The following is a 23,088-nucleotide window of genomic DNA, read 5'->3' as shown; positions in this document are numbered from 1 at the left end:
GGAGAAGCTTTACATTTTCCCTTTGAAAGAAACACAACATTATAACTGACTTAAGTTTGTGATAGCCTCCCAGCGTAACGGTGTAGCCAGAATCTGTAATGAATCCTCAGAGCAGCCTGTGTCTTCAGGGAGACAAAATCAGAAAATTGCCACCAGCACTTCTGCATTATAAAAAAAGTGAAATGTTGCTCTGCTCATTAAATTGTTTTTATTCTAATGCTGCACTCTTGGCTTGGGTTTCACAGCCTTATGTGACAGTGTTTGATGATGAGCGAGGGCTAACGTGCCAGGGCTTAGGAAGGAGCGAAGTCGGAGCTGGCGACGTCACAGCTGTTCTCTTGAGTGACCGAGCACTGTCCTAAAGCTGGAACGACTGGGAAGTGAGCCAATTTAGTCATTTATGTCTCTGGACCTTTCGTTCTCCAGTGTCCCAATCAGAGGCAATGACTGGCCACACTAATCAGGGAGATAGGAGGGTTGCCTGAGTCATTAACTGGCCAGAACACTTCCTCCTCCAGGAAGGTAACTGGACCTCAGAAGCTTCCGTCATTCTAAGAGACGAGACTGGTTGGCACTGGTCACTGAACCTGAGATACTGATGCACATGGGTGATATTTGTAAGACATTTCACACAGTGATGCAGTGATAGATCCCAAAGCGTCTTTGCAAAACGACATCTTATAGTTTGTTATTCATTAAGCCCGTTCCCAAGCTCATTCTATAGGACTGCATGACAAATACAAGCAGTAGTTCTAATGTTTCTACAGTAAATTCTAGTATATTCTTAAAGATATGGTATTAGGACACCTAATTAAAATTGAATGTTTGAATCCAGACCAAGTTCAGAGTTTAGTATATTCTGACAGCATTTCATGTTACCATCCATCGACATTGTCAGGGTTCCTGGGTCGGTGACCCAGTGCTTTCCGTTTTGTTCAAGTTCAGTTTATTTCGTCACTTCCTGTTTGTTCCTGTCACCTCGTCTCGTGCCATTAGCCAGATTATGTTCAGCTGTGTACTCACCGGTCTCTCATTATCATCCTCATCAGTCTGTGTATTTAGGTCTTCTGTTTCCATTCGTTCTTTGTCGTGTCATTGATGATGTTCGTGTGATGTTGTCCTCCCCGTGTTCTCTCAGTCAGTCAGCCATTCAGTGTTCCAGCCAGTCAGTGTCCGTTCACCCTCTGTTCCTCCACTCCTTATAATAAACATCCACCAGTCTTCACCTACCTGTGAGTCCTGCGTTTGGGTTCCTTCTTCCTCGCCTCCACACAACGCCTGACAGAATGACACGACCCGTGCCACGAAGACACGATTGGGACCCAGCGGACTCGGACCTCAACGAGCGGCAGGTGGCAGCGCTTTACCGTTGGGCAGAGTTGGTCAGGGGAAAACAGCGGCTCTTCGCGGAGCGAGAGCACGTCTTCGAGGGGACTCGCCTGGCTCTGGGCGGGCCTCGGAGACGCCGCGTTCCCCCACCTGCTGCCACACCTGCCCCGGAGCATTTGCCGCGGAGAGCGGACGTTTCATGCCGCGTTTCGGCCGCTCCCTCTCTCGCCGCTCCGCTCCTCGTTCACACACCCGCCGCCTCATTCGCCGGACCTCCACCTTCGCCACGACACCGCGGCTACGCCTCCCACCTCGGCTCAATGGAGGCTACCGCGCCAGAGGCTCAGCTGTTCACCCCGGCCGCTTCCTCTTCCCGGAGAAAGCGGCGCACACGCCGCCATAACACGGACTATTGTCAACAACTCCCGGTGGTGAGTTCCGGTAATTGTTTTCCACCCTCCTCATTTGACACTTCACCCAGATTAACTAAGGGACTCATCTCCGATTCATGGGGAGATTCTCTCCTGGATGATGTAGACTGGGAAGAGTTTTTCTGCTGTGCTCCCGCAAAGACTGTAAATCGTGGTGGCAGAAGAAACAGACCGAACGCTGATAAACCTGCCAGTAGCACACACCCGGTCACCATTTCCACACCCATCACTCAGCCATTCCCCACCAGCACGGCAGCCCAGATTTGGCCTTCTTCTTCAGCCATTTCACCTCCTCAGATGTCTAGGGCCCGGCCTACACCCACACCGGTGCCAGCTCCCAGGAGGAAGGCAGCTGCGACGCAGTCTACCTCCACATCCACTCTTGTTTCCCGGGTGGGGGTGACTGGTGTCCAGCCACCTCCCGTGCCTGTCCCAGCGCCCAGGCTGAGGGCAGCCTCAACCCAGCCTGACCTCCCTGGAGGCTTGGAAGAGCTCACCGGCCCACCTACTACTGCACCTCTTCATCCACCTCCTGATCCTACCTTTCACGCCCTCGCACTGTCCCTGGTTAGGCTAGCTGAAGTGTCCCCTGCTCAGGCACCAGCCTTATTAGCCCAGGCCGCAATCTTATCCCCCTCGGTAACTCTGTCATTAGCTCAGCCATCAGCGTCGCCAACCTCTGTTCATCCCTTAGCTTTCCCACTCCAGTCAGTTCCCTCACCTGCTGTTCAGCCTTCACTCCAGTCAGTTCCCTCACCTGCTGTTCAGCCTCCTGTCCTCCAGTCCCCTGCAGTCCTGTCTCCTCCTGTCCTCCAGTCCCCTGTAGTCCAGTCCCCTCCTGTCCTCCAGTCCCCTGTAGTCCAGTCCCCTCCTGTCCTCCAGTCCCCTGTAGTCCAGTCCCCTCCTGTCCTCCAGTCCCCTGTAGTCCAGTCTCCTCCCGTCCTCCAGTCCTCTGTAGTTCAGTCGCCTCCCGTCCAGTCAGTTCAGTTCCCGGACCTGCAGCCACAGCACCCAGAGCCAGCTGTGAGCCCTCCTGCTCGCCAGCCAGGGGCCTCCGCGCCCGCTGGCCCGGCCGCTCTCCCGCCAGGGGCCTCCGCGCCCGCTGGCCCGGCCGCTCTCCCGCCAGGGGCCTCCGCGCCCGCTGGCCCGGCCGCTCTCCCGCCAGGGGCCTCCGCGCCCGCTGGCCCTGCCTGTCTCCAGCCAGGGGCCTCCGCGCCCGCTGGCCCTGCCTGTCTCCAGCCAGGGGCCTCCGCGCCCGCTGGCCCTGCCTGTCTCCAGCCAGGGGCCTCCGCGCCCGCTGGCCCTGCCTGTCTCCAGCCAGGGGCTTCCGCGCCCGCTGGCCCTGCCTGTCTCCAGCCAGGGGCTTCCGCGCCCGCTGGCCCTGCCTGTCTCCAGCCAGGGGCTTCCGCGCCCGCTGGCCCTAAAGCTGTGGCTCCGTCACCCCCGGCTCCCGTGCCGTCACCTGGTCCAGCCTCAGCGTCAGCGTCTGCGTCGCCTGGGCCGGACTCAGCTTCAGTGTCTGCTTCGCCTGGGCCGGACTCAGCTTCAGCGTCAGCGTCTGCTTCGCCTGGGCCAGCCTCAGACTCAGCTTCAGCGTCAGCATCTGCTTCGCCTGGGCCAGCCTCAGACTCAGCTTCAGCGTCAGCGTCTGCTTCGCCTGGGCCAGCCTCAGACTCAGCTTCAGCGTCAGCATCTGCTTCGCCTGGTCCGGACTCAGCCTCTGCTTCAGCGTCTGCTTCGCCTGGTCCGGACTCAGCCTCTGCTTCAGCGTCTGCTTCGCCTGGTCCGGACTCAGCCTCTGCTTCAGCGTCTGCTTCGCCTGGTCCGGACTCAGCCTCTGCTTCAGCGTCTGCTTCGCCTGGTCCGGACTCAGCTTCAGCGTCTGCTTCGCCTGGTCCGGACTCAGCTTCAGCGTCTGCTTCGCCTGGTCCGGACTCAGCTTCTGCTTCTGCTTCGCCTGGTCCGGACTCAGCCTCTGCTTCTGCTTCGCCTGGTCCGGACTCAGCCTCTGCTTCAGCTTCAGCTTCGCCTGGTCCGGCGGCTGCCGTGTCGCCAGCCTCCGCTTCGCCTGGTCCTGCGGCTGCCGCAACGTCGCCCCAGCCACGTTCTGGACGTCATCGCCGGCGCGGCCGCCCGCCGGACCAGCTCAGCGGCCGCCGCCGCCTTCCTCGCGGCCGCCCGCCGGACCAGCTCAGCGGCCGCCGCCGCCTTCCTCGCGGCCGCCCGCCGGACCAGCTCAGCGGCCGCCGCCGCCTTCCTCGCGGCCGCCCGCCGGACCAGCTCAGCGGCCGCCGCCGCCTTCCTCGCGGCCGCCCGCCGGACCAGCTCAGCGGCCGCCGCCGCCTTCCTCGCGGCCGCCCGCCTGAACGGTCTCGCCTCGGCCGCCGGCCACGCGGCCGCCCGCCTGAACGGTCTCGCCTCGGCCGCCGGCCACGCGGCCGCCCGCCTGAACGGTCTCGCCTCGGCCGCCGGCCACGCGGCCGCCCGCCTGAACTGTCTCGCCTCGGCCGCCGGCCACGCGGCCGCCCGCCTGAACTGTCTCGTCTCGGCCGCCGGCCACGCGGCCGCCCGCCTGAACTGTCTCGTCTCGGCCGCCGGCCACGCGGCCGCCCGCCTGAACTGTCTCGTCTCGGCCGCCGGCCACGCGGCCGCCCGCCTGAACTGTCTCGTCTCGGCCGCCGGCCACGCGGCCGCCCGCCTGAACTGTCTCGTCTCGGCCGCCGGCCACGCGGCCGCCCGCCTGAACTGTCTCGTCTCGGCCGCCGGCCACGCGGCCGCCCGCCTGACCTGTTTCGTCTCGGCCGCCGGCCACGCGGCCGCCCGCCTGACCTGTTTGTCTCTCTGTGGACTCCGTCCCTCCGTCCTGGGCCCCCTCCGCCCTCCCTGTTCTGGTTTTTCTTTCTTTTGGCCGTCGGGTGCCGGCCTTTGGAGGGGGGGGTACTGTCAGGGTTCCTGGGTCGGTGACCCAGTGCTTTCCGTTTTGTTCAAGTTCAGTTTATTTCGTCACTTCCTGTTTGTTCCTGTCACCTCGTCTCGTGCCATTAGCCAGATTATGTTCAGCTGTGTACTCACCGGTCTCTCATTATCATCCTCATCAGTCTGTGTATTTAGGTCTTCTGTTTCCATTCGTTCTTTGTCGTGTCATTGATGATGTTCGTGTGATGTTGTCCTCCCCGTGTTCTCTCAGTCAGTCAGCCATTCAGTGTTCCAGCCAGTCAGTGTCCGTTCACCCTCTGTTCCTCCACTCCTTATAATAAACATCCACCAGTCTTCACCTACCTGTGAGTCCTGCGTTTGGGTTCCTTCTTCCTCGCCTCCACACAACGCCTGACAGACATGTTGAAACACAGTCAGTAAATGCTGTCAAGCAACCAGTGTGATCGTGGACAGACCTCTGCACATGTCTGAAATCGCTGTTATTGGGTTTGTTTAACCTCTTAAAGCCAGTCAGAGCGGGCACGCTCCATTGTGTGTAACTATTTTTAAATCCCGGTAGCTCTGCAACCACGTAAGCTAGCGCAATAATTTTTTTTGCATATGAAACCGGAGGAGTTGTACTTACATCTTATGCCATCAGCTTGTCCTCGGTCACAGTTTCCTTCCACATATAGCTTTGCAAAAACTGCATAAAAAGCGCTTGCAGCAACAAAAACATAATATTCCAGAAACACGCTTTGCCGATCAGATCAGCTGTTTGTAACACTTCCTATGTCCATCAGCGCGAACTATCGCATGTCCGCCATTACCTGCTCAAAACAGGAAGTGACGTCATTTTACAGAAATGTAGTTTTTTACCATCAGGGCCTCATGAGCCTATACTGGTGTTTTTAAAAGTTATGTTTGACTTTATGACTTTCTGTGTCGTTTCTGGGATGCTTAGGACTCATATTGCACTGCTGGAAATAGTTTATTTTGATGCATATGCTGCTTTTTTGCAAATTTGCACTATAATATTTATTTTCGTTTTTCCTGCAGTGTATAAAAATTGGTGTATTTCAAAAATAAAACTATGAAGACACTCAAAATAAATTTCCTGTGGTGGGAAACTATTTTGTGCAACTTTTTTGTATTTACAGTTTTGAGGGATAAGCCTCTTAAATTTCTCTAACTAGAAATATATGTTAAAAAAACAAAAACGATTTTCAATTTTTTTGTAGTTTATTGCACTTTTTTGCAATTTATGTAATTACTATGCACTTAATGCAGACATATTATTAAAATTTGGGCTATAATGGTTGTATTGATGTATATCAACTTGAAAGGCTCCCAAAAATGGCTCCACAGCATGTAAAAATATAATATAAGCTCTGGCGGACTTGGTTCTATGGTAGGTCTTAAAGGGTTAATATGAGAGGTCCATAACAAACATAAACTGTGATATTTAGAGTTTTACCCTCTGTCGTTACGAGCTGAGTAATTAAACTCAGGATTCTAGTTTCATTATTCATTATAAATTCAGTTTGGGAAAATAATATTACTAATTACTGTTATTACTTTAATACTTACGCTTATAGTTAGATCCAATGCTTGATTCTCTGCCTGTCCGAGTCTATGCTTGTTTTTGACTTTAAGTAGTCCCGTGAGATATTTGTCCATTATTATTTCTTTGAGTAGTGATGCCAGAAATTATGTAGCGTTTGATTTTCCTATATTTTTATCAGGCCAATACTCTGATACAACGCATCTTCTGAATGTTTCCTCTTCAGTTGAATTCTCCTTGAGCCTCACAGTTCACCTGTAAATAGAGTTAATTCATAGCTGCTTGTAATTCCTATGCTGTTAAGGAGCAAGGTCGTATGGATTTAACTGAGAGGTAGTAACTGCATCTTTTTCTTTTTCACTTTCTTCACTTTTCTGAGCTTCACAGTATATTTTCTTGACAGTCACCTCCTCTAGCTCTACCCACTACAAAGGAGAGAGAAAGAGACACACTGTCTCCAGCATGTCTGCCACAGGGTCTCATCGGGGGCGAGATGCCCAAGACACCTCCCCCACACCAAGTTTACTTTAAGGTTGTAAAGTTGGGCATTTTCACCTACAGTAAAACTGACTGACCTGTAGTTCTGTGTGGCCTTCATTTTTCAAGCATGCCATCTGTTACTCTCATCAAAAACATGTATTATTTATTATATTAGAAGAATAGAATAGAATAGAATAGAATAGAATAGAATAGAATAGAATAATCCTTTAATTGCCCCACAAGGGGAAATTTGGTTGTAACAGCAGCCAAAAAGACACATATACAATTTTTCTTACATATTTACATCAAGGACAGTGGTTACTATAAACAGAGAGTACTGTACAGGTATTAAATTAAATAAAAATAACTACAGATAAGAGACAAAGCAGGTTGTAGTGCGAATCAGTTGATTAACTTATTGCAGTTACAGCGCAGATGTAAACATCTATGTTTGTTGGGAGCAGTTTTGATTGTGCAGTCTGACAGCTGCAGGGAGGAAGGAGCTGCAGAAACGCTCCTTCATGCATCGAGGATGCAGCAGTCTGTCATTGAAGCAGCTCTGCAGCAACATTTACATGCATGGGCTGGGAGACTCTGTCCATCAGAGATGTTATTTTGAGCAGAGTCCTTCTGTCTCCCACCACCTGCCCTGGGTTCAGGGTGCATCCCAATTAAATCAAAGCATTGTAAAATTAGATCTCACCTCTTTTACGTGTGCCTGTGTGACTGTTCTGTAAAGTGGGCTCAGTTAAACTTTCATTTGTGATTTCTGCCCATTGCATCGACTGTGCGGATGCTCAGCTGCTGATGTTTCTCCAAAGTCTACTGAGTACATGTCAACGTTGCTTTGTGTCGTTGAAGTGGAGATTAATGATGTTATGTCTCCCTTTCAAGGACTTACTCAGAAGTAAGTAATATGTTGTCATTGTCTCACCGCTGTGGGATTTCTAGATGTCGAAGCCTGTTGAAGGTGGTCCAAATGCAAGATGAGGTGAAAATATGAGAACTGCAAATGCAGTCCGTATCGCTGCAATGAAAAGTCTCTATCTAGGCCATAATTTATCTGTTGGGATATTTTTATTCCACCACGTATGATAATTAAGACTCTCATCCACAATATCTTAGGGCTGGCATTCAAAATGATGAAGACCCACAGCAGATCCATTTGCATGTTTTATTTTTCTGGTGCATTTAATGAGTGCCAGCAGAACTCAAGGATACTGGAAACTAGGTGTGTGTGTGCCAAAAAGGGAACTGCAATACTTCATAACAAAGTAACTTCTGTAATATGTTAAAACTTCCAACTCAGTATTTTCATACTTGCGCAGAGACAACAGTCTCATCATTTAAGGTTGACCCTATAGGTCACGTGATGACGTGTTGCCTGACTTTGTCTTCATGAAGTGTGTCCACACCATGTGTGTGGTCATGCTTGGGTAAGGGATGAAGCCACTTTCAGACACCTGCACATGAAGAATTAAAGTAGCTGTTGAAGAACAAAAAGATGAGAACTTAAGAGAAAGGTTCAAACCCAAGAAGCAAAGCAAAAATAAACAAACTTTTTGGAGTTTCCTTGGACAGTGTTTAAGGAGACAGTGATAGGAAACCCAGTTCAAACTCTAAAAATGAAAAAGATGTTTTTCTAATGATTGCTTAATGTGACATTGCAAATAGACGATACATTAAAACTCAATTTCCACAAGTTTTCTAATTGTTAACACCGAAAACAGCTTTCCAAACTTCAAAACTTGATGAAGCCACAGTCTTAGCTTTGTGGCTCGATTTGTTTGTTAGATCTGTTGTCACAGGGTTTCTACAAATGGCAGAAATTGACTTATGAGAAGTCTACCTTTGCAAAAACTGTGCAGGTTTTTGATGTTTTTTTAATGCTTGGCTAACTCCTAGCATGCAGGCCTATGCTTATCGGCTTAAACTATATCGCTTTCCACTTCCAATTGGATACTGTATACCAGGGGTGTCAAACAAAAGGTTCAGGAGTCAGAATCTGTTCGGCAAAGATTACAGTTCACTGGACACCTTTAGAAAATCTGATGGAGGGCATAACGACTACTGTGAAAAGTAGTGAAGCATGTAGGTGCTAAAGAGGTCTTTGGGAAGCTTCCTGCTGTTGCCTGATTGTTAGCTTCTGGAGTAGAGGACCATTGTTTGTAAGCTTTGGTGTACTTGGTGGAGAAAACTCCAAAGCTCAATTAGTAATAGATTAGTGATCAATAACTAATAACTGACTGAAATTGAGCAAAGTTTTTTACCTGTATGCAGCCATAGTCAGACCACTCAGCTTTCCCGTGGGAACCAAAAAGGTTAAGTTGTAAAATATCTTGTGCTGCTAAAGTCAGAAAAAGTTCCCCCTAGATTTCAATTTGCTCTGAAGTACAGCTTGAGGCCAACCTCTGGCTACTGGAAGCAGCAGTTGCCTCATCTGGCACTTGTAAATGGTGAGAGAGGGACAGATATGACTCTTAACTTAAATGTCATCACCCTGACACATCAGCTTAACCTTCAGTCAAATCTCCATCTGTTAAACTGCCGTTCTTTATTGTGTCAATCCACTGGTCCTTTCTGTTCACGCATCTCTATCAGAGCGCCCTCATGCAGGCATTATAGAAAAGCTGCACCAGCTATATTTAGACACACACACACTTCTCGCACTGCCATTCAAGAACAATGAAACAAAGGCTTGTGTTCTGCAGACAGTGTGGATGAGAGGTTTTTTCCAGTCTCTCCTCTGGTGTATCATCTTGAGGCCAGAATGATGAGCCCAGGCAAGCCAGTAGCCCTTCTTTGTTTCTGCAAAATGGAAATGCATTCATGCTGTGGGTTGAGCCTCAATGTGAGCCAAGTTTCCACGGTTGATAGCTTTGAGTTAGCACGAGCACACAAGTAGACTTTATGGCTTATTGGTCTTTTATGGCCTCTGAGGTTCATGTCATCGTTCAAGCTAATGTCATCAGGAACTACTCCTGTGGAGATGGTTGCATTAGTGTGGTCCTGGCTGCGCTCGTTCCTGCCCTGGATTTTCATCACCGTATGACAACGCTACGATAAGATGAATCTTCAGTGATCCCTGTGGGGCAAAGGGGCAGAATAAATTATAGATAGCAAAACAATGTAGTTTGTTTATTTGTCTCTGTGTGTGTTGGTATATCAGAGTGTTGATGGTGGAGGGTAGTAGTGATTAAAGAGGCTGTCCTTCAATAACAATCGATATGGTGTAATTGCATCTGCGGCGGGTTTTCCCTGTCTTGGCGGGGTGTTCCTGTCTCGGCAACAGAGAAAAGCCAGATGCAGCAAGGCCTTTACACACCGCCGTAAACCAGTCAGTCTGGATGGATGATAATATCTTTCCCCAAAGCGTTTTTAAGAAGTAAATATGGTGGTCATGTTGCCTGCTTACACATCCAGAGGGCACGAAGAAACAATGGGATTCAGTTTGAGTCATGTTTCTGGCCATCTGACAATTCTTTGTGCAGTACTCTTTGTCTGTCCTCATTGCCAACTCATGAGAGAAATACCTCTTTAGCTGCTAAGCTCAAATATATCCACTGACTATCTGCTGCTTGTTACTGAGCAGGTAGTGTGCAGCTGCCACAGCATGCAGAAACACAACTTCATGAGATTGATGAGACTCATCTGGAGGTTTGATTACCAGCTCACTCAGTCCTATACGAGGTTTAGTCAGTATAATTTGGGTCTACATATCTCAAAGCTGTTTGAAATTTGCATCGCATAATCAGCTCAGACAGCTTGCTCCATTTATCTTCCTTTTTTCAATCAAACCTAAATGAAAATGTTAGAAAATAGTATATAATGTCTAGAGTTGTTATCTTCAGCCAAGACAGAGAAAAGTTGAAAGCTAAAATATTCCCAATTAGAAAAGCTTTCACTATTATGTAAATATTATGTTGCTTTTTGTGGTTAATTGTTGTATTTAGGTTGCACGGGTCTGCGAGGCTGCCCAGGAGAGTTTGCAAGCCACTTTCAAACCTCTACTGTTGTTCAATTGACAGCATGTAGTGCGGTATAGATTCTCTGGTGGGTGAATATGATTCATATGATTCATATGATTCACACATATGATTCAGATGGCCCCGCCCCTCCCTGAGCCTGGTTCTGCTGGAGGTTTCTTCCTGTTAAAAGGGAGTTTTTCCTTCCCACTGTCGCCAAAGTGCTGCTCATAGGGGGTCATATGATTGTTGGGTTTTTCTCTGTATGTATTATTGTAGGGTCTACTGTACAATATAAAGCGCCTTCAGGTGACTGTTGTTGTGATTTGGTGCTGTATAAATAAAACTAAAATTGAATTGAATTTGTTACCTGATTGTTATCTGCTGCTGAGTCTCTTTAGCACTGCTAGAACTGCAGCTACTAGACGACAGAGCACACACCAAGAACACCTGTCCAATCAGTAAAATGAGTTTCACCTTGATCTGCTGACAAACTAAAGCCAAAATAAACTTTGTTTTAAAGTCAAGTTTAAATATATCCAGTTTGAAATTTTCAGAGCTCTGATGTGCGGCTGCCATGTGAGGAATTAGCAGCAGCACTGAGAACGCGCTCAGCTTTAAAATAACTTTGATGTTTGTTTTACCACTAAATCACAAGAGTCATGATTTTATTCAGCAATAATCTCTCATCTTATTTGCAACACTGTTACATTTTACTGTTCTTCATGGATTTTTAACACCATTTGCTCATCATCATCCGATAATGTATATGTCTGGAGTAGGTAGCTCTCATAGTTAGCTATGAGTGCTACCTACTCATGTGACTCTTTGTCATGTGAAAAAGAGTCACGTGACAAGCGAAGCGCCCTTTTCTACATGAGTGCGCAGAAGTTGAAAAGCGCTGTTGTTACTTCAACAGGGGTTTTAGTTCTTGTCAAGCCAGCTAATGTAAAGAAATTCCTTTGTAATCTATCTGGCAGTAAGCAGTCATTACACATTGGTGCTCATGCTTTTGGCATCACACCAAATGATGTGTAAAAAGTATTAAATCTGACACACACAGCTCGAACTGAAAAGTTCTATTTTCCTTTCTTTTCCTTTTTTGAAGTTTACCATCATTTTATTTTTAAACGTCAGCTCTTTGTTCTTGTGGAAGGTAAAACTATTAGATAAAGCCGGGATAAAATAGGTTTAGGATTTTTAGCAGATCAAAGTTGCTTAAGGCCTGACCTTGATGGTTGATATGTGCAGTGGGATATTCTCAGTGCTAGACTTTTCACAGAGCCCCTCTGTGTGTAGTTGCTCAGTGAGTTTGGGATCCACGCTGCTTATTTTAATCTCAGTAGTTTGGGAAGTGACATATGCAAACAGTGACCGCCAGGACATTTTAGGCTGCTAATTTACCCATGCAGTTTCCCACTTTAGCTTTTAAATGTGATGTTTGATGTGGACTCAGTGTTGAACATTTACTCACTTACTAGTCCATCTATGAATTTCAGGGTCGTGACTGCAATGAAGCAAGAAAGCAGCCTGTGTAATCTGGTCCTGGGCAGCAGTGATGTAACTCACACATGGCTACTGTATGATTTGGGTATTACTCTAATGACAGTTTGTAATGTAGTGAATGAGATGAATTCTTATAATCTGAATGTTTGTTGTAGGGAAAATGTTGAGGAGATGAGATCCGTGTTCAAAAAGCTCTCTGCAGCAGCGCATTAGTGTGCTCCGTGACACCAGCGACACACTCTAATAGGGGTGTTTTGTTCCAAACTCTCAATACAAAGTCCGACAATGAAGCAACAAGCAAGTAAACTGGAGTCAAATTGCTTGTTTGTGCGCACAAACCTGGCTAAGTAAAGATGATTTTGACTCTTGTGCCACACAGGACCACATATAGAATCTGTTTCACTTTTCAAAGAGTAATGCTGCTGTCTCTTTGATGAGGTTTGAACAGCACTTTCTAGGAAACCCAACACACTTAGAGCAGGTGTCCGTTAGAGGTGGGAATCACCATACATCCCACGATACGATATTATTGCAATTTTTTAAAAATATTTTGTGATATTCAGATTCTGTACATAAAGGTAAACTTTATCAATATTCATTTTCTCTAATATCAAAGTCTCACACTCAGTCTTTCTCTCATTTCAGTTTGATTGTTGACAAACTGAACGGTTTGTATTACAGTCTAGTCCAACTTAACTGAATCAACCATCTGGTACAATTATAGCTATTCTGAACTATGCAGTTTATGAAAACTATGCAGCCCCTTCAGCAACTGAAGAATTTGAAAGTAAATTAAAACAAAATATAATTTTACATTAAATAAAAAAGTTTTAAACTTAATTAAAATAAAACATGTCTTAAATTAAAATAAGTAAACTGTCATGTTTATTGCTGCCAAAAACAAGTTAAACACATTTGGACAGTGAAGGAATGTCAGGATTCTTGCTCAGAAAAAGGATCAACATGCTCTGAAGTCAGAGCACAAAAACCTTTTTGTAACAAAATATCGATTTCTGCTGTCCCTGTATCGATACATTATTAGCAAACAAAATATCACCATACTACACAGTATCGATTTTTTCCCCCACCCCTAGTGTCCATGCACATCCTCGGGCTAACTTAGATCCTTTACATCGGATGTTTGATCACCAGCACTGGGAGAGTTATTCAGATCATTGCATGAATGAGTAGTGTGGTCGTTAGTGGTTTAACGACGTAGCAGCAAGGTGGTTACTTTGTATCTGTGCTGCTAGTTAAATGTTGTGTCACCTGTTGAAAGTGCTTGCTTGAAACAAATAGCATTGCCACTGGTTAATTTTTAAATGAGGGCAAGACAGTCAATACCATTGTGCGGTTAATGCAGAAGCCTGTAACTTAGTTCTGCATTAACCATTTTATTCTTCTTTTATTAGTTGGTTTGACTGACGTGCGTGTCCTTCACGCCTCTGGTTTCTTATAATTCTCTGATGTTGACTTCTTGGAACCTCGACATCTTTAAACAGACACTCTCATCAAATATTGATGCCTTGTAGTGCGATAGGTCCTAAATGACTGCGTTTGTTTTTGTTAGTTTAATGTGCTGCTCCAGATGACAACTGCTGTCACTGAGGACATGCTGGATGTGCACGGGACTCGTGTTTATGACAGCCTGGCTTTCTCATTACCGTGTCTGACTCCAACCTCCTCATTTCTTTTTATTTCCTCCACATCTTACTCCGGTGTATTACTTGGCCCAGTTTACGTGCTCGTTTGCCTAAACGTGTTCTTATGTCACTCCCTTGCTTGGAGTTTAATTTCATGCTTGAAATCTTCTGAATAAAAGTGGCTTTTTAAACTGAGCTAATATGAAAAAAGTGATTTTGAATTTGACTGAAAAGAAAGAATTGTCTTCAGAGTAGGGCTGCCACAAACGATTATTTTGATAGTCGACTAGTCACCGATTATTTTTTCGATTAGTCGGCTCATCAGATCATCATCCATTGGACGTACAACGTACAGCTTATTGCACCAGCAGCATCTGCTCTTATATAACTATCATTACCTTACAGCTTTAAGTGTTTAAGGTATGTGCTAACTAAAAATAAAGACAAGATGATAGTTTATTAAATTTTAATGAAATTTGCAGATTGTTTCGGTGAAGTTTAATAAACTCCTTGCTATCTAAAATATAACAGGACACCGGAGTAAATTCTCGAGCATCTCACACTTCTGATAATCAGCTGTCTGCTTGACATTTATTCAGCTGTGTAAAAACTATAACTTTAATCTCAGCCAAACCGATTTACTCAGGAACAAATAAAATACTAAAAAAGCCAAACAATAACATTTTTAAGTTATCTAAGTGACTTATATATCATGTTTAACCTGAGTAGAAAGACGGCGGTGGGTTTGAAAACGATTAGCCGGAGTCCGGTGTTCTCACGGCTCTAGTTAGCCTAGCCCCCGGCTAGCTATCGAGCTAGTGGCTAACAGACGTCTCCGAAAACGTCGGAGCGCTTTTGAAAATATGTGGTGTCTTGATAAACTGAGCAGATATTTGAGGTTTACACAGCTACATTCTCGCCTGAAAATATGTTAAACGTTTATTTTGTGACCCAGAAAGAATAATAAGAGTAATATTAAAACTAACTAGCTGCCGCCATTGTTGGAAACTGAGCTGGGCTGCGCTATGAATTCTGGGACACAGCTCCTTCTTCTTCTTCGGGGTTTAACGGCAGCTGGCATCCTTGTACATGCAGTGCTGCCATCTTCTGTTTCAGTCCGTTATTACACTCTTAAATCCTACTACTTATTCCTGCGTCTTTTGGGATCTTACAAAGCTTCAAACGAGGCGTCGACTATTAAATCAGTCGTCGACGATTTTGATAGTCGACTAATCGTGGCAGCCCTACTTCAGAGAATCAGTCAAAACTGTAAAATATTTGCTGAATTTGTAAATATTGTTTAACTTCAGTTGAAAGTAGGAAAATATCGATCATGGTTATCTGACTTTGTGAGGATGTTGGACTAAATATGTTGCATGTAGGTATGCAATTTTTATGCAATTGATTGAATACTTTATTTAAAGCTGCAGAGGGTTCAGTGTGTGTCAAGTCTAGATGTCAGTTGGTTCATACAGGTTTGAGAATATCTTGTTACCTTTTAAGTGTGATACTTCCAATAATTGAATTTTGATCTCTCGGACTTGAAGCTTTGAAGCTGCACATCCTCTCCGCTATAGAGCTGGAAGAGCTACAGTGTGCAGTAAAAGCATCATTATTCTGGGTTGCCAGTCAGATGTCAGTATTGCAGTCGGTGGGGAGATTTGCAGCTGTTGTAACTGACTCGTAATTACTAAAAAATACTTGGTTGGATGGATGGGAGGTGTAATTTAACTTGTAATTACTCAAGTTATCTGGACACCAAATAAAGAAAAGGGTAACAGGATGCTTATTGGAATGGTTCATTCATCTAAGTGGTGTAAAGTGCTCTCTAACAGGTCAGCAGATTTACAGTATTGGGGTTGTGATCTAGTGACGGTCACAGAATATGAGCCACCTGTATTAACTGATGCTTTAAGGGGACATGCAGACCTACCATTGCAATATTCCAAGACCCTCCCACTGTCTTCGCTGCGTGGGGTAAACATTTTGCTCTTCACTTTAATTTGTCCTCTGATTGTACATCATCATCATTACAGACCTGTAGTTTAGTTTATACAATATGATATCTTAAAAACAGTAATAACTGTTTCACTCTTTGCACTGAGCAAAATTCTTCAGCAATCCATCATTTCTCCATATTTTGCTGATAGAAAAGGAAAAGTCTTCAGAAATAGTTCTCCAGACTTCTTGAAGGACCTTAAAAGGTCTTCTTTGGATGCTGGCTGCCTTTTGTTCTGTTGTCTCTCGCAATGATCCCAAACCGATCCAAGACTGATAGTGCTCCATTATGTGCTTTTCTATCCAGATATGATTTTACTGCAGTGTGCTTGGGATCATTGTCATGAGGAAAAATAAAGCAAATGTTAATCAGATGCTCTCTAGATGGTATTATGTGGTGGATCAAACTCTGTCAGTACTTTTGAGTGTTTATAATTCCATCAGTTTTGACAAGATCTCCAACTGCAGCTCCAACCATAACAGAGCTTCTACCATGGCTGTAGACGCTCACTGCCGAGCTTCTCTTCTCAACACCTTTGTACTGACATTACTTTGAGCCCAAAATGTCTTTAAAGTTTGGATTAATCATTCCAAAGCCCTTTTTCCCATTGATTTTTCAATCTATTTCTTGTGTAATTTTGCATACGTCAACCTTTGTTTACCTTCCTTAAGAACGGCTTCTTGACAGTTGCCCTTCCACCAAGACATTTGTGATGAGGTTTCAGCAAACAGTAGGTGCCAGTAAGGGCCAGATTCATTTCTTCCAATCCGGTCGTTAAGTGATGACGTGACGAATCCTACTTCCGGGCCTAAAGTAGTCTGCGTTTAATATGGCTTTTGTGTTGTTAACATGTTTAATGTTTTGTATTTTCTTCTATTTAATCTCAAAAAGCTCCTAAAACAGTCAGTGATCACTGTTGACCTCCCTCGGCTTTTATTACCGCTAATCATTTATTTAAGCTCAGTTTTTAAAACCTTAGGATGTAACTACAGCCCAGCCCATGCAGCAGTATATGAATGACTAACCTCGTATTGTGGATGGATTATCTCAGTTGTTGTCCTGGCTGAAGTTTGGTCCTTTTACAGCATCCTGCCATGCGATTACATTTGTTCCTGACCACCGAGAACACTCACGTTAACTTTTATTGAGTGGAAAAAAAGTTAGCGTGTTTATATTATGCTAACATAGCTGTGTCGCTAGCGGTCACGTAGCACATCATTATATACCAGCTAGCCAAACTTCAGTAACCCTACAAACGTCACTGCTGTTTAGTTTTCTGTCTTCATTTATGTTGGAAGTGATAACAGAGCTGTACGTTTTAATTTGTTTCCAAACCCCGCAGTCAGGACATGCTATATTGTATTTAGATAGAAGCTAGCAAGCTAACTTCCTGCTAACTTCTAACTCTAAATAAATTCCGTTTTCATGGATGCTTGGATGTTAAACTCAATTGTTACACCTGGTAGAGCAGAACGCTGATAATTTTATCATAGATGAAAGACTTTAGACAGTTTTTCAACTCTCAGTAATGCCATAGTGATCGTTTGATATATGGACCTGCAGCGGAGTTTAGGCCCAGACACGGCTAGTGACGTCAGACTTTACGACCGGATTTTGTAAGGACATGGCTTTGAAAATATGTTTACATTAGGATATGTTTCCTTTTGTCCTCTATTTGTCCAGTTTTCCCCAATTCTTTAAAGACATACTGTACTGCATTCTAAATTTCAGTCTAAGTTTCTTATAGATTAGTGTTAAGTGGCTTAAATATTCTGAAAATAGTCAGATACCATGACTGGGCTGAAAATGAGTGGAACACCAGTCCATGTCTATCTTTGAGGGATAGCTCAAGACTTTTGAACAGTGCTGTATAATGCACCCTGGATCTGGTTTTCAGTAATCTGTGGTAACCTAACCTCCTGATCAATAGCTGCTGCTTTTAAATTATTCTTTTATAACATCTTATCACATTAGCGTGACAGGGAAGGGGGCTTGCGCAGTGAAAAAAGCTGCATTGTGTCCGATGAAACCTGGCCTGTGTAAAGAGCAAACCAGTGAGCTGCAAGACGACTCCTCCTTGTGTTTTAGAGTAATTAGAACTTCTTCCTGCTGGGGAGTTCAGACCTAAATATTTAATCTTGAATGGAACCGTGGCAAAACATGTCATGCTGCCTGGGTCTTTTGTGTCTCGTACACACAGTCCGTGGTGGCAGAGCAGCTGCTAAGGCGCTTTTTGTTGTAAATAGTTGGTGAGTACTGGGGGCTGTGCCCGGTGGGCGTGTTGGAGACATTCTGTAGCATGTCTGCACAATTGTCTGAATGCGTAGATGTGTGTCAGAGATAAGGTGGGACTGTGTGTATGTGCAGTTTAGGGACAGCGGCAGCAGCCGGCAGCGAGTGCATGTGCAGCAGAGCTGACGGAGGCTGGAGCTGTTTTGATCAGAGAAAAGAGAGATGGAGATAAAAAGGCTCTCATCCTAGCAAAGAGGTAGCAGTGTGGCTCTACAGGGAGGGAAGAGACCCAGGCTGACAGAAAGATGAAAAACAGGCAGGATCTGGATGACAGTCGGTTTTTTGGCTGAACACTGGTAATCGCAGATGGACTATTTTTTTCCCCCTTAATGCTCACATTTATCTTCACCCTCCTTTCTTCACTCCTCTTCTCCTTCCCCTTCCCCTCTTTTGACAGATATGTGTCACAAAGATGTCCACACGCAGCTGCCAGGGAACAGACTCTGTCATCAAGCCCCTGGACACCATCCCTGAAGACAAGAAAGTGAGAGTTCAGCGCACGCAGAGTGGCTTCGACCCGTTTGAGAAGCCCGCCAGTCAGGTGAAAAGGGTCCACTCTGAGAACAATGCCTGCATCAACGCCAAGAGCTCAACTGCTGGCAAAGAGTCCCCCAAATTGCGCCGCCACTCCAGCCCTAGTTCTGTAAGTGCACCTCTCCAGCAGCATAGAAAACAGCACAGTATAGTGTCGAAGAACCAAATGCACAACTTCTAATTTTTTTCACCCTTGAATATCAAAAACTTTTTGACATTAGCCTTAATGAGAGGCTGAGTATACGCGGCAGTTTGCACTCCTTTTAGCTATTTCGACAGGAGGATGGTTATAACTTGTTCAAAGTGGTGATAATTGGCTCCACATAACAACACTGATTTATGTTACTATACGAAGCTTGAAGTGCTGTTCAATATTAATGAATCCCATTGCTTAAGAATGTAATGCTAGGGTGTTAGTCTTACTTATGTATTCACCAAGGAGCAACCAAAAAATAAGGAAACTAACTTCTCAGGAGGAGCCACGGAAAATTAATGGGTGTAGTGTATCAACGTATCCTATTGGAACTTTCATTCAACATTCATGCCTAATGATAAAAGTTGTACATGCATCAAGCGAGTCACCTGTTAAAGATGCTAGCAAAATCAGCGATTGGCCTTCCTGGGAAGAATAATTGTGTTCACTTTTAGTTTAAAATTCGTTACGTTTGGGGGCTTGTCTGGGATCATCATTGGTAGAGACATGGACCTCAATTAATGCACAACAGTTAAGTGGCGTTGTTCATTAATAAAAAAAAAAATACTTAGTTGACTGACAAGCATTTCTGTTAACAACTTACGATGAGTGTTTAAACATCTACTGCAGCTGACTGGTCATATGCATACCTAGTTTTAGTTCATGCTCTAACCAGCCAAATACAAATATGGTGAAAGACTAGTGTGGATGCAGGTGCAGCAATGTCATTTGACTTTAAAATAGAAGAAGATACTGTAAATTGATCATTACAGTGGGTAGTTACCCTGTTTTATCTGATCACAGCCGGCTAGACTCATCCTAATGGCTAAAACTTCATTAGCTTGCGTTGTAAAGTTACACAATATGATTGTTATTGTCCTATGACACCTCCTGATAATCAGTGACACCTGCTGTCAGAACAGTGTAGTGAGAAAAGCTACAATTTGTGGTCTTAATAACAGAATAATCAGTGAGCAAAGGCTCTCTTATAGAAGGGTTCAACTCCAGTGAAATCAAACTTGTCAGCGCGGTGACGGTGGTTTGATCTCCTTTTGGAGAAAAGCCTGATTAAGCAAGACTTCACATCGTCAGAGGTGTTGATGATAGAGTGTCTGTTTGATAAATAGTGGGTTAAGAGTCAGTCAACAATTGTGCCAGTGTTGTCATAGAAACACAGTTTGTAGCTTGTAGATGGTTTTCTTTTGCTCATAATTAATCACGTTATATTTGAAACCACGTTGTGCTCGTCTCTTATTAAAAGATTGGTCATCATCCACACCTCAAAAGAAAATTTAGTGAAGAAGAGATTCCTGTTTGTCAGGCTCTGCCCATACACCACCACATACAACAGGTTGTTGCTTCAGTCTGATGAATCGCTAACCCCGACGTCCCGGGGCTAGCGATTTTTCCAGTCGGGCTACCAAAATCTATCTCTGCCCTGCCAGTCGGGCTATCATAGGAAGGACAAATCTATGTCAATGCTTTTGCATTCTTTCGGAAATGTAGCTGGGTAATTATGTCATTGGCATCGGTGAGCCACTGTCAATATGTGACATTGCGCTTGTTTTTTGCTTTCACTTTGCAATCATGCGAACTGTGTATAGAGAGCGACAGCACTGATTGGTGAGTGATGATAATTTGCGCACCAATTCCTCTGACATCGTCTTATCAATAGTTAGCTTACTATGCAAACATGACAAGTGAAATCTCCCGCAGCTTAAACATGTGAGAGGTTGATCGCGCAGAGAATCGCTGAGCGTTATGTGAGTGCGTGTGTAAAAGCAGCAGGATATATATTTTAGTTCTGCTCAGCCAAATAAGACAGGTCAGGGTGAAGAAGTGACAGCCAAAGAAAAGCTTACCACAAAACGGAAAAGTTATGACAAATCAGACTATAAGGCAAAAAGAAAGTGCAGCTTTATGGTTTCATGGACAAAAGAATTTCTGTGGCTGCAATATAACGAGCTAAATAACCAGGGCTGCACATAAGTGGTCCGCAGGTGCGCATTCGCTGTCAAAATAAAAAACGCGCACAAGATAAGAAGTTGCAACGCGTGTTTGCGTACATAAGATTTTCTGGAGGAGGACAGACATTTGTTTAGAACTCTTAAAGATGTCGAAGAAGCTCCTTTAAGCAATTACTTTGGTGTTCCTCCACCTCCAAATAAATGTCAGGAGTCCGAACCACAAAAGAAGCGCGTATTCTCGGAAAAGTGGTTGCAGGAGGTGAGCTGGCTTCAAACAAATGATGAACGCACAGAGATGTGGTGCAGAATGTGCCGTGAAAATCCCACTCTAGTGGACAAAAACAGCCTTTTATATGGACGCAAACGCGCGCTGCAACTTCTTATCTGGTGCGCGTCTTTTATTTTGACAGCGAATGCGCACATGCGGACCACTTATGTGCACCCGTGTAAATAACATAATGTTCTGCCGGGTGTGTTGTTGGTTTTCCCTCGATTTCTGAGTCGACAAGTGCCTTTGTTACTGGGACCAGTCATTTTAAGAAAGGCCCCCATTAGAACCCATGAGAAATGCAAGAAATGCATTATTGCTCAGTCTGCAATATCTTTCCCAGAACAAACACCAATTGCAAATAACAAACTAAAAATAAACCTGACAAATCTGTTTAAAACAGCGTACTATGTTGCAAAGAGTGAACCACCACTGGCACAATTTAGCAGTCTTTGCAAACTTCAAAAAGCAAATGGCCTCGATCTTGGTTCCACTTGCCTCTTACCCGTGACTTCAGTGGAAATTTCAAATTCAGGATCTGACACAGACTGATTCATGTCCTACACAGTTCTTACAAGTTCATAGAAATTTCTTTTCAATTAGAACCAAGTATTTGAGTTGATGATTGTAATTTTTATACAATGTTGTAATTTGTGTTTCAACAATTTTTTGATTAATGTTTTGTTTCCGTTACAATATTATACTTTAATGTATAATATTGTAAAGGAAACAAAACAGGAAACAAAACATCAATCAAAAAATTGCTCTTTTTTATTCGGGCTACTTAAATTTATTTTGGGCTACCAAAAACTGAAGAGTCCCTGCCCGAAGGGCTAACAGGGATTTTGAAATTTTGCGAGCCCTGGTCGCCACATCACTGCTAGTCTCTTTCTGTAACATGATCTAAGACTTATGATTGGCACAGTTTTAGGAACAACAATTCCTTCTAGGAACAGATCTTTATACTGATTAAATATGATAAATGGAATGGTTACAAAGTTAAGTGCCCACATGAGATCTTAACTCCTCAATATGGAACAATCTCTTGTCCTATCAGGGTACAAATGCTAATTGATGTTAATGCTAATTAATGCCAAGAAAAGCGATGAGTACTCTAGCCTACAGCTTTACTATGATAACAGGGAGATATGCATCCCCAACATTCACAACACTGGAAATTGTTGTGAATCTCATGAGGCAACAACACGACTGGCTCTTAAGTTTATTGGTTCGGCTGTTGATTGATCGTTTTTTTGGTGATCATGGGTGGGACAACCGCCTTTATCTTTACCATTCTTACATGTGAAATAGATTTCTATTCAGGATTGTATGAGTTAATATTTAGTTTTGGTTGCTGTTATCATGCAATTGTAATAAAAGATTTTAGGATTCAGACAACTTCGAGCTAACAGTATGGTATGTCTCTTCTAGTGTCAATGGAAATTAGTTCAATTCAGTTGTATTTATACAGCACCAAATCACAACAACAGTTGCCTCAAGATGCTTTATATTGTAAGGTAGACCCTATAATAATACATACAAAGAAAAAACCCAACAATCATATGACCCCCTATGAGCAAGCACTTTGGCAACAGTGGGAAGGAAAAACTCCCTTTTAACAGGAAGAAACCTCCAGCAGAACCAGGCTCAGGGAGGGGCGGGGCCATCTGCTGCGACCGGGTGTACAAAATAACTCAAAATGACTGCAAAGACATACAAAACAAACAGAAATGCCACAGAAATATTACAAAGAAGCTATTTGTTGAATGACAAATGAGTTCGAGTGCATTATGCATCTCTAGATGCTGTCAGTTTCCGTCAGCATTTCTGTTGCTCTGCGACGCTGCTGGCTTTTCTTCTTTATTCCTTTGTCAAAGAAATTTGCCAGCCTGTATCTGTTCACATGCCTAATTGAAGACTGCATACAAATAACACAATTTTCTTAATCATGCAAATGAGATTTTTAGGTTTTTATACATATGTGGTTCTTTTCAGAACCAT

At 44.4% G+C, this 23,088-nt stretch overlaps 1 protein-coding gene across 3 annotated transcripts in view; it reads left to right on the top strand.

Moving 5' to 3' along the window:
• cdk14 (cyclin dependent kinase 14) overlaps positions 1-23,088 on the top strand; it is a 266,335-nt gene that overhangs the window by 75,835 nt on the left and 167,412 nt on the right. For all 3 annotated transcript variants that reach the window (XM_087837157.1, XM_087837159.1, XM_087837158.1), the window contains one exon: positions 18,523-18,768. In XM_087837157.1, the coding sequence (XP_087693283.1) occupies positions 18,523-18,768 (246 nt within the window). The remainder of the gene's footprint in view (positions 1-18,522; positions 18,769-23,088) is intronic.

Source organism: Neolamprologus brichardi, unplaced genomic scaffold (assembly GCF_056152115.1).
Source record: "Neolamprologus brichardi isolate AB-2024 unplaced genomic scaffold, ASM5615211v1 NODE_ptg000008l+_length_2720982_cov_1, whole genome shotgun sequence".
NCBI lineage: Eukaryota > Metazoa > Chordata > Actinopteri > Cichliformes > Cichlidae > Neolamprologus > Neolamprologus brichardi.
Note: the sequence above shows the minus strand (reverse complement) of the source record. Positions and strands in the feature narration are given on the sequence as shown.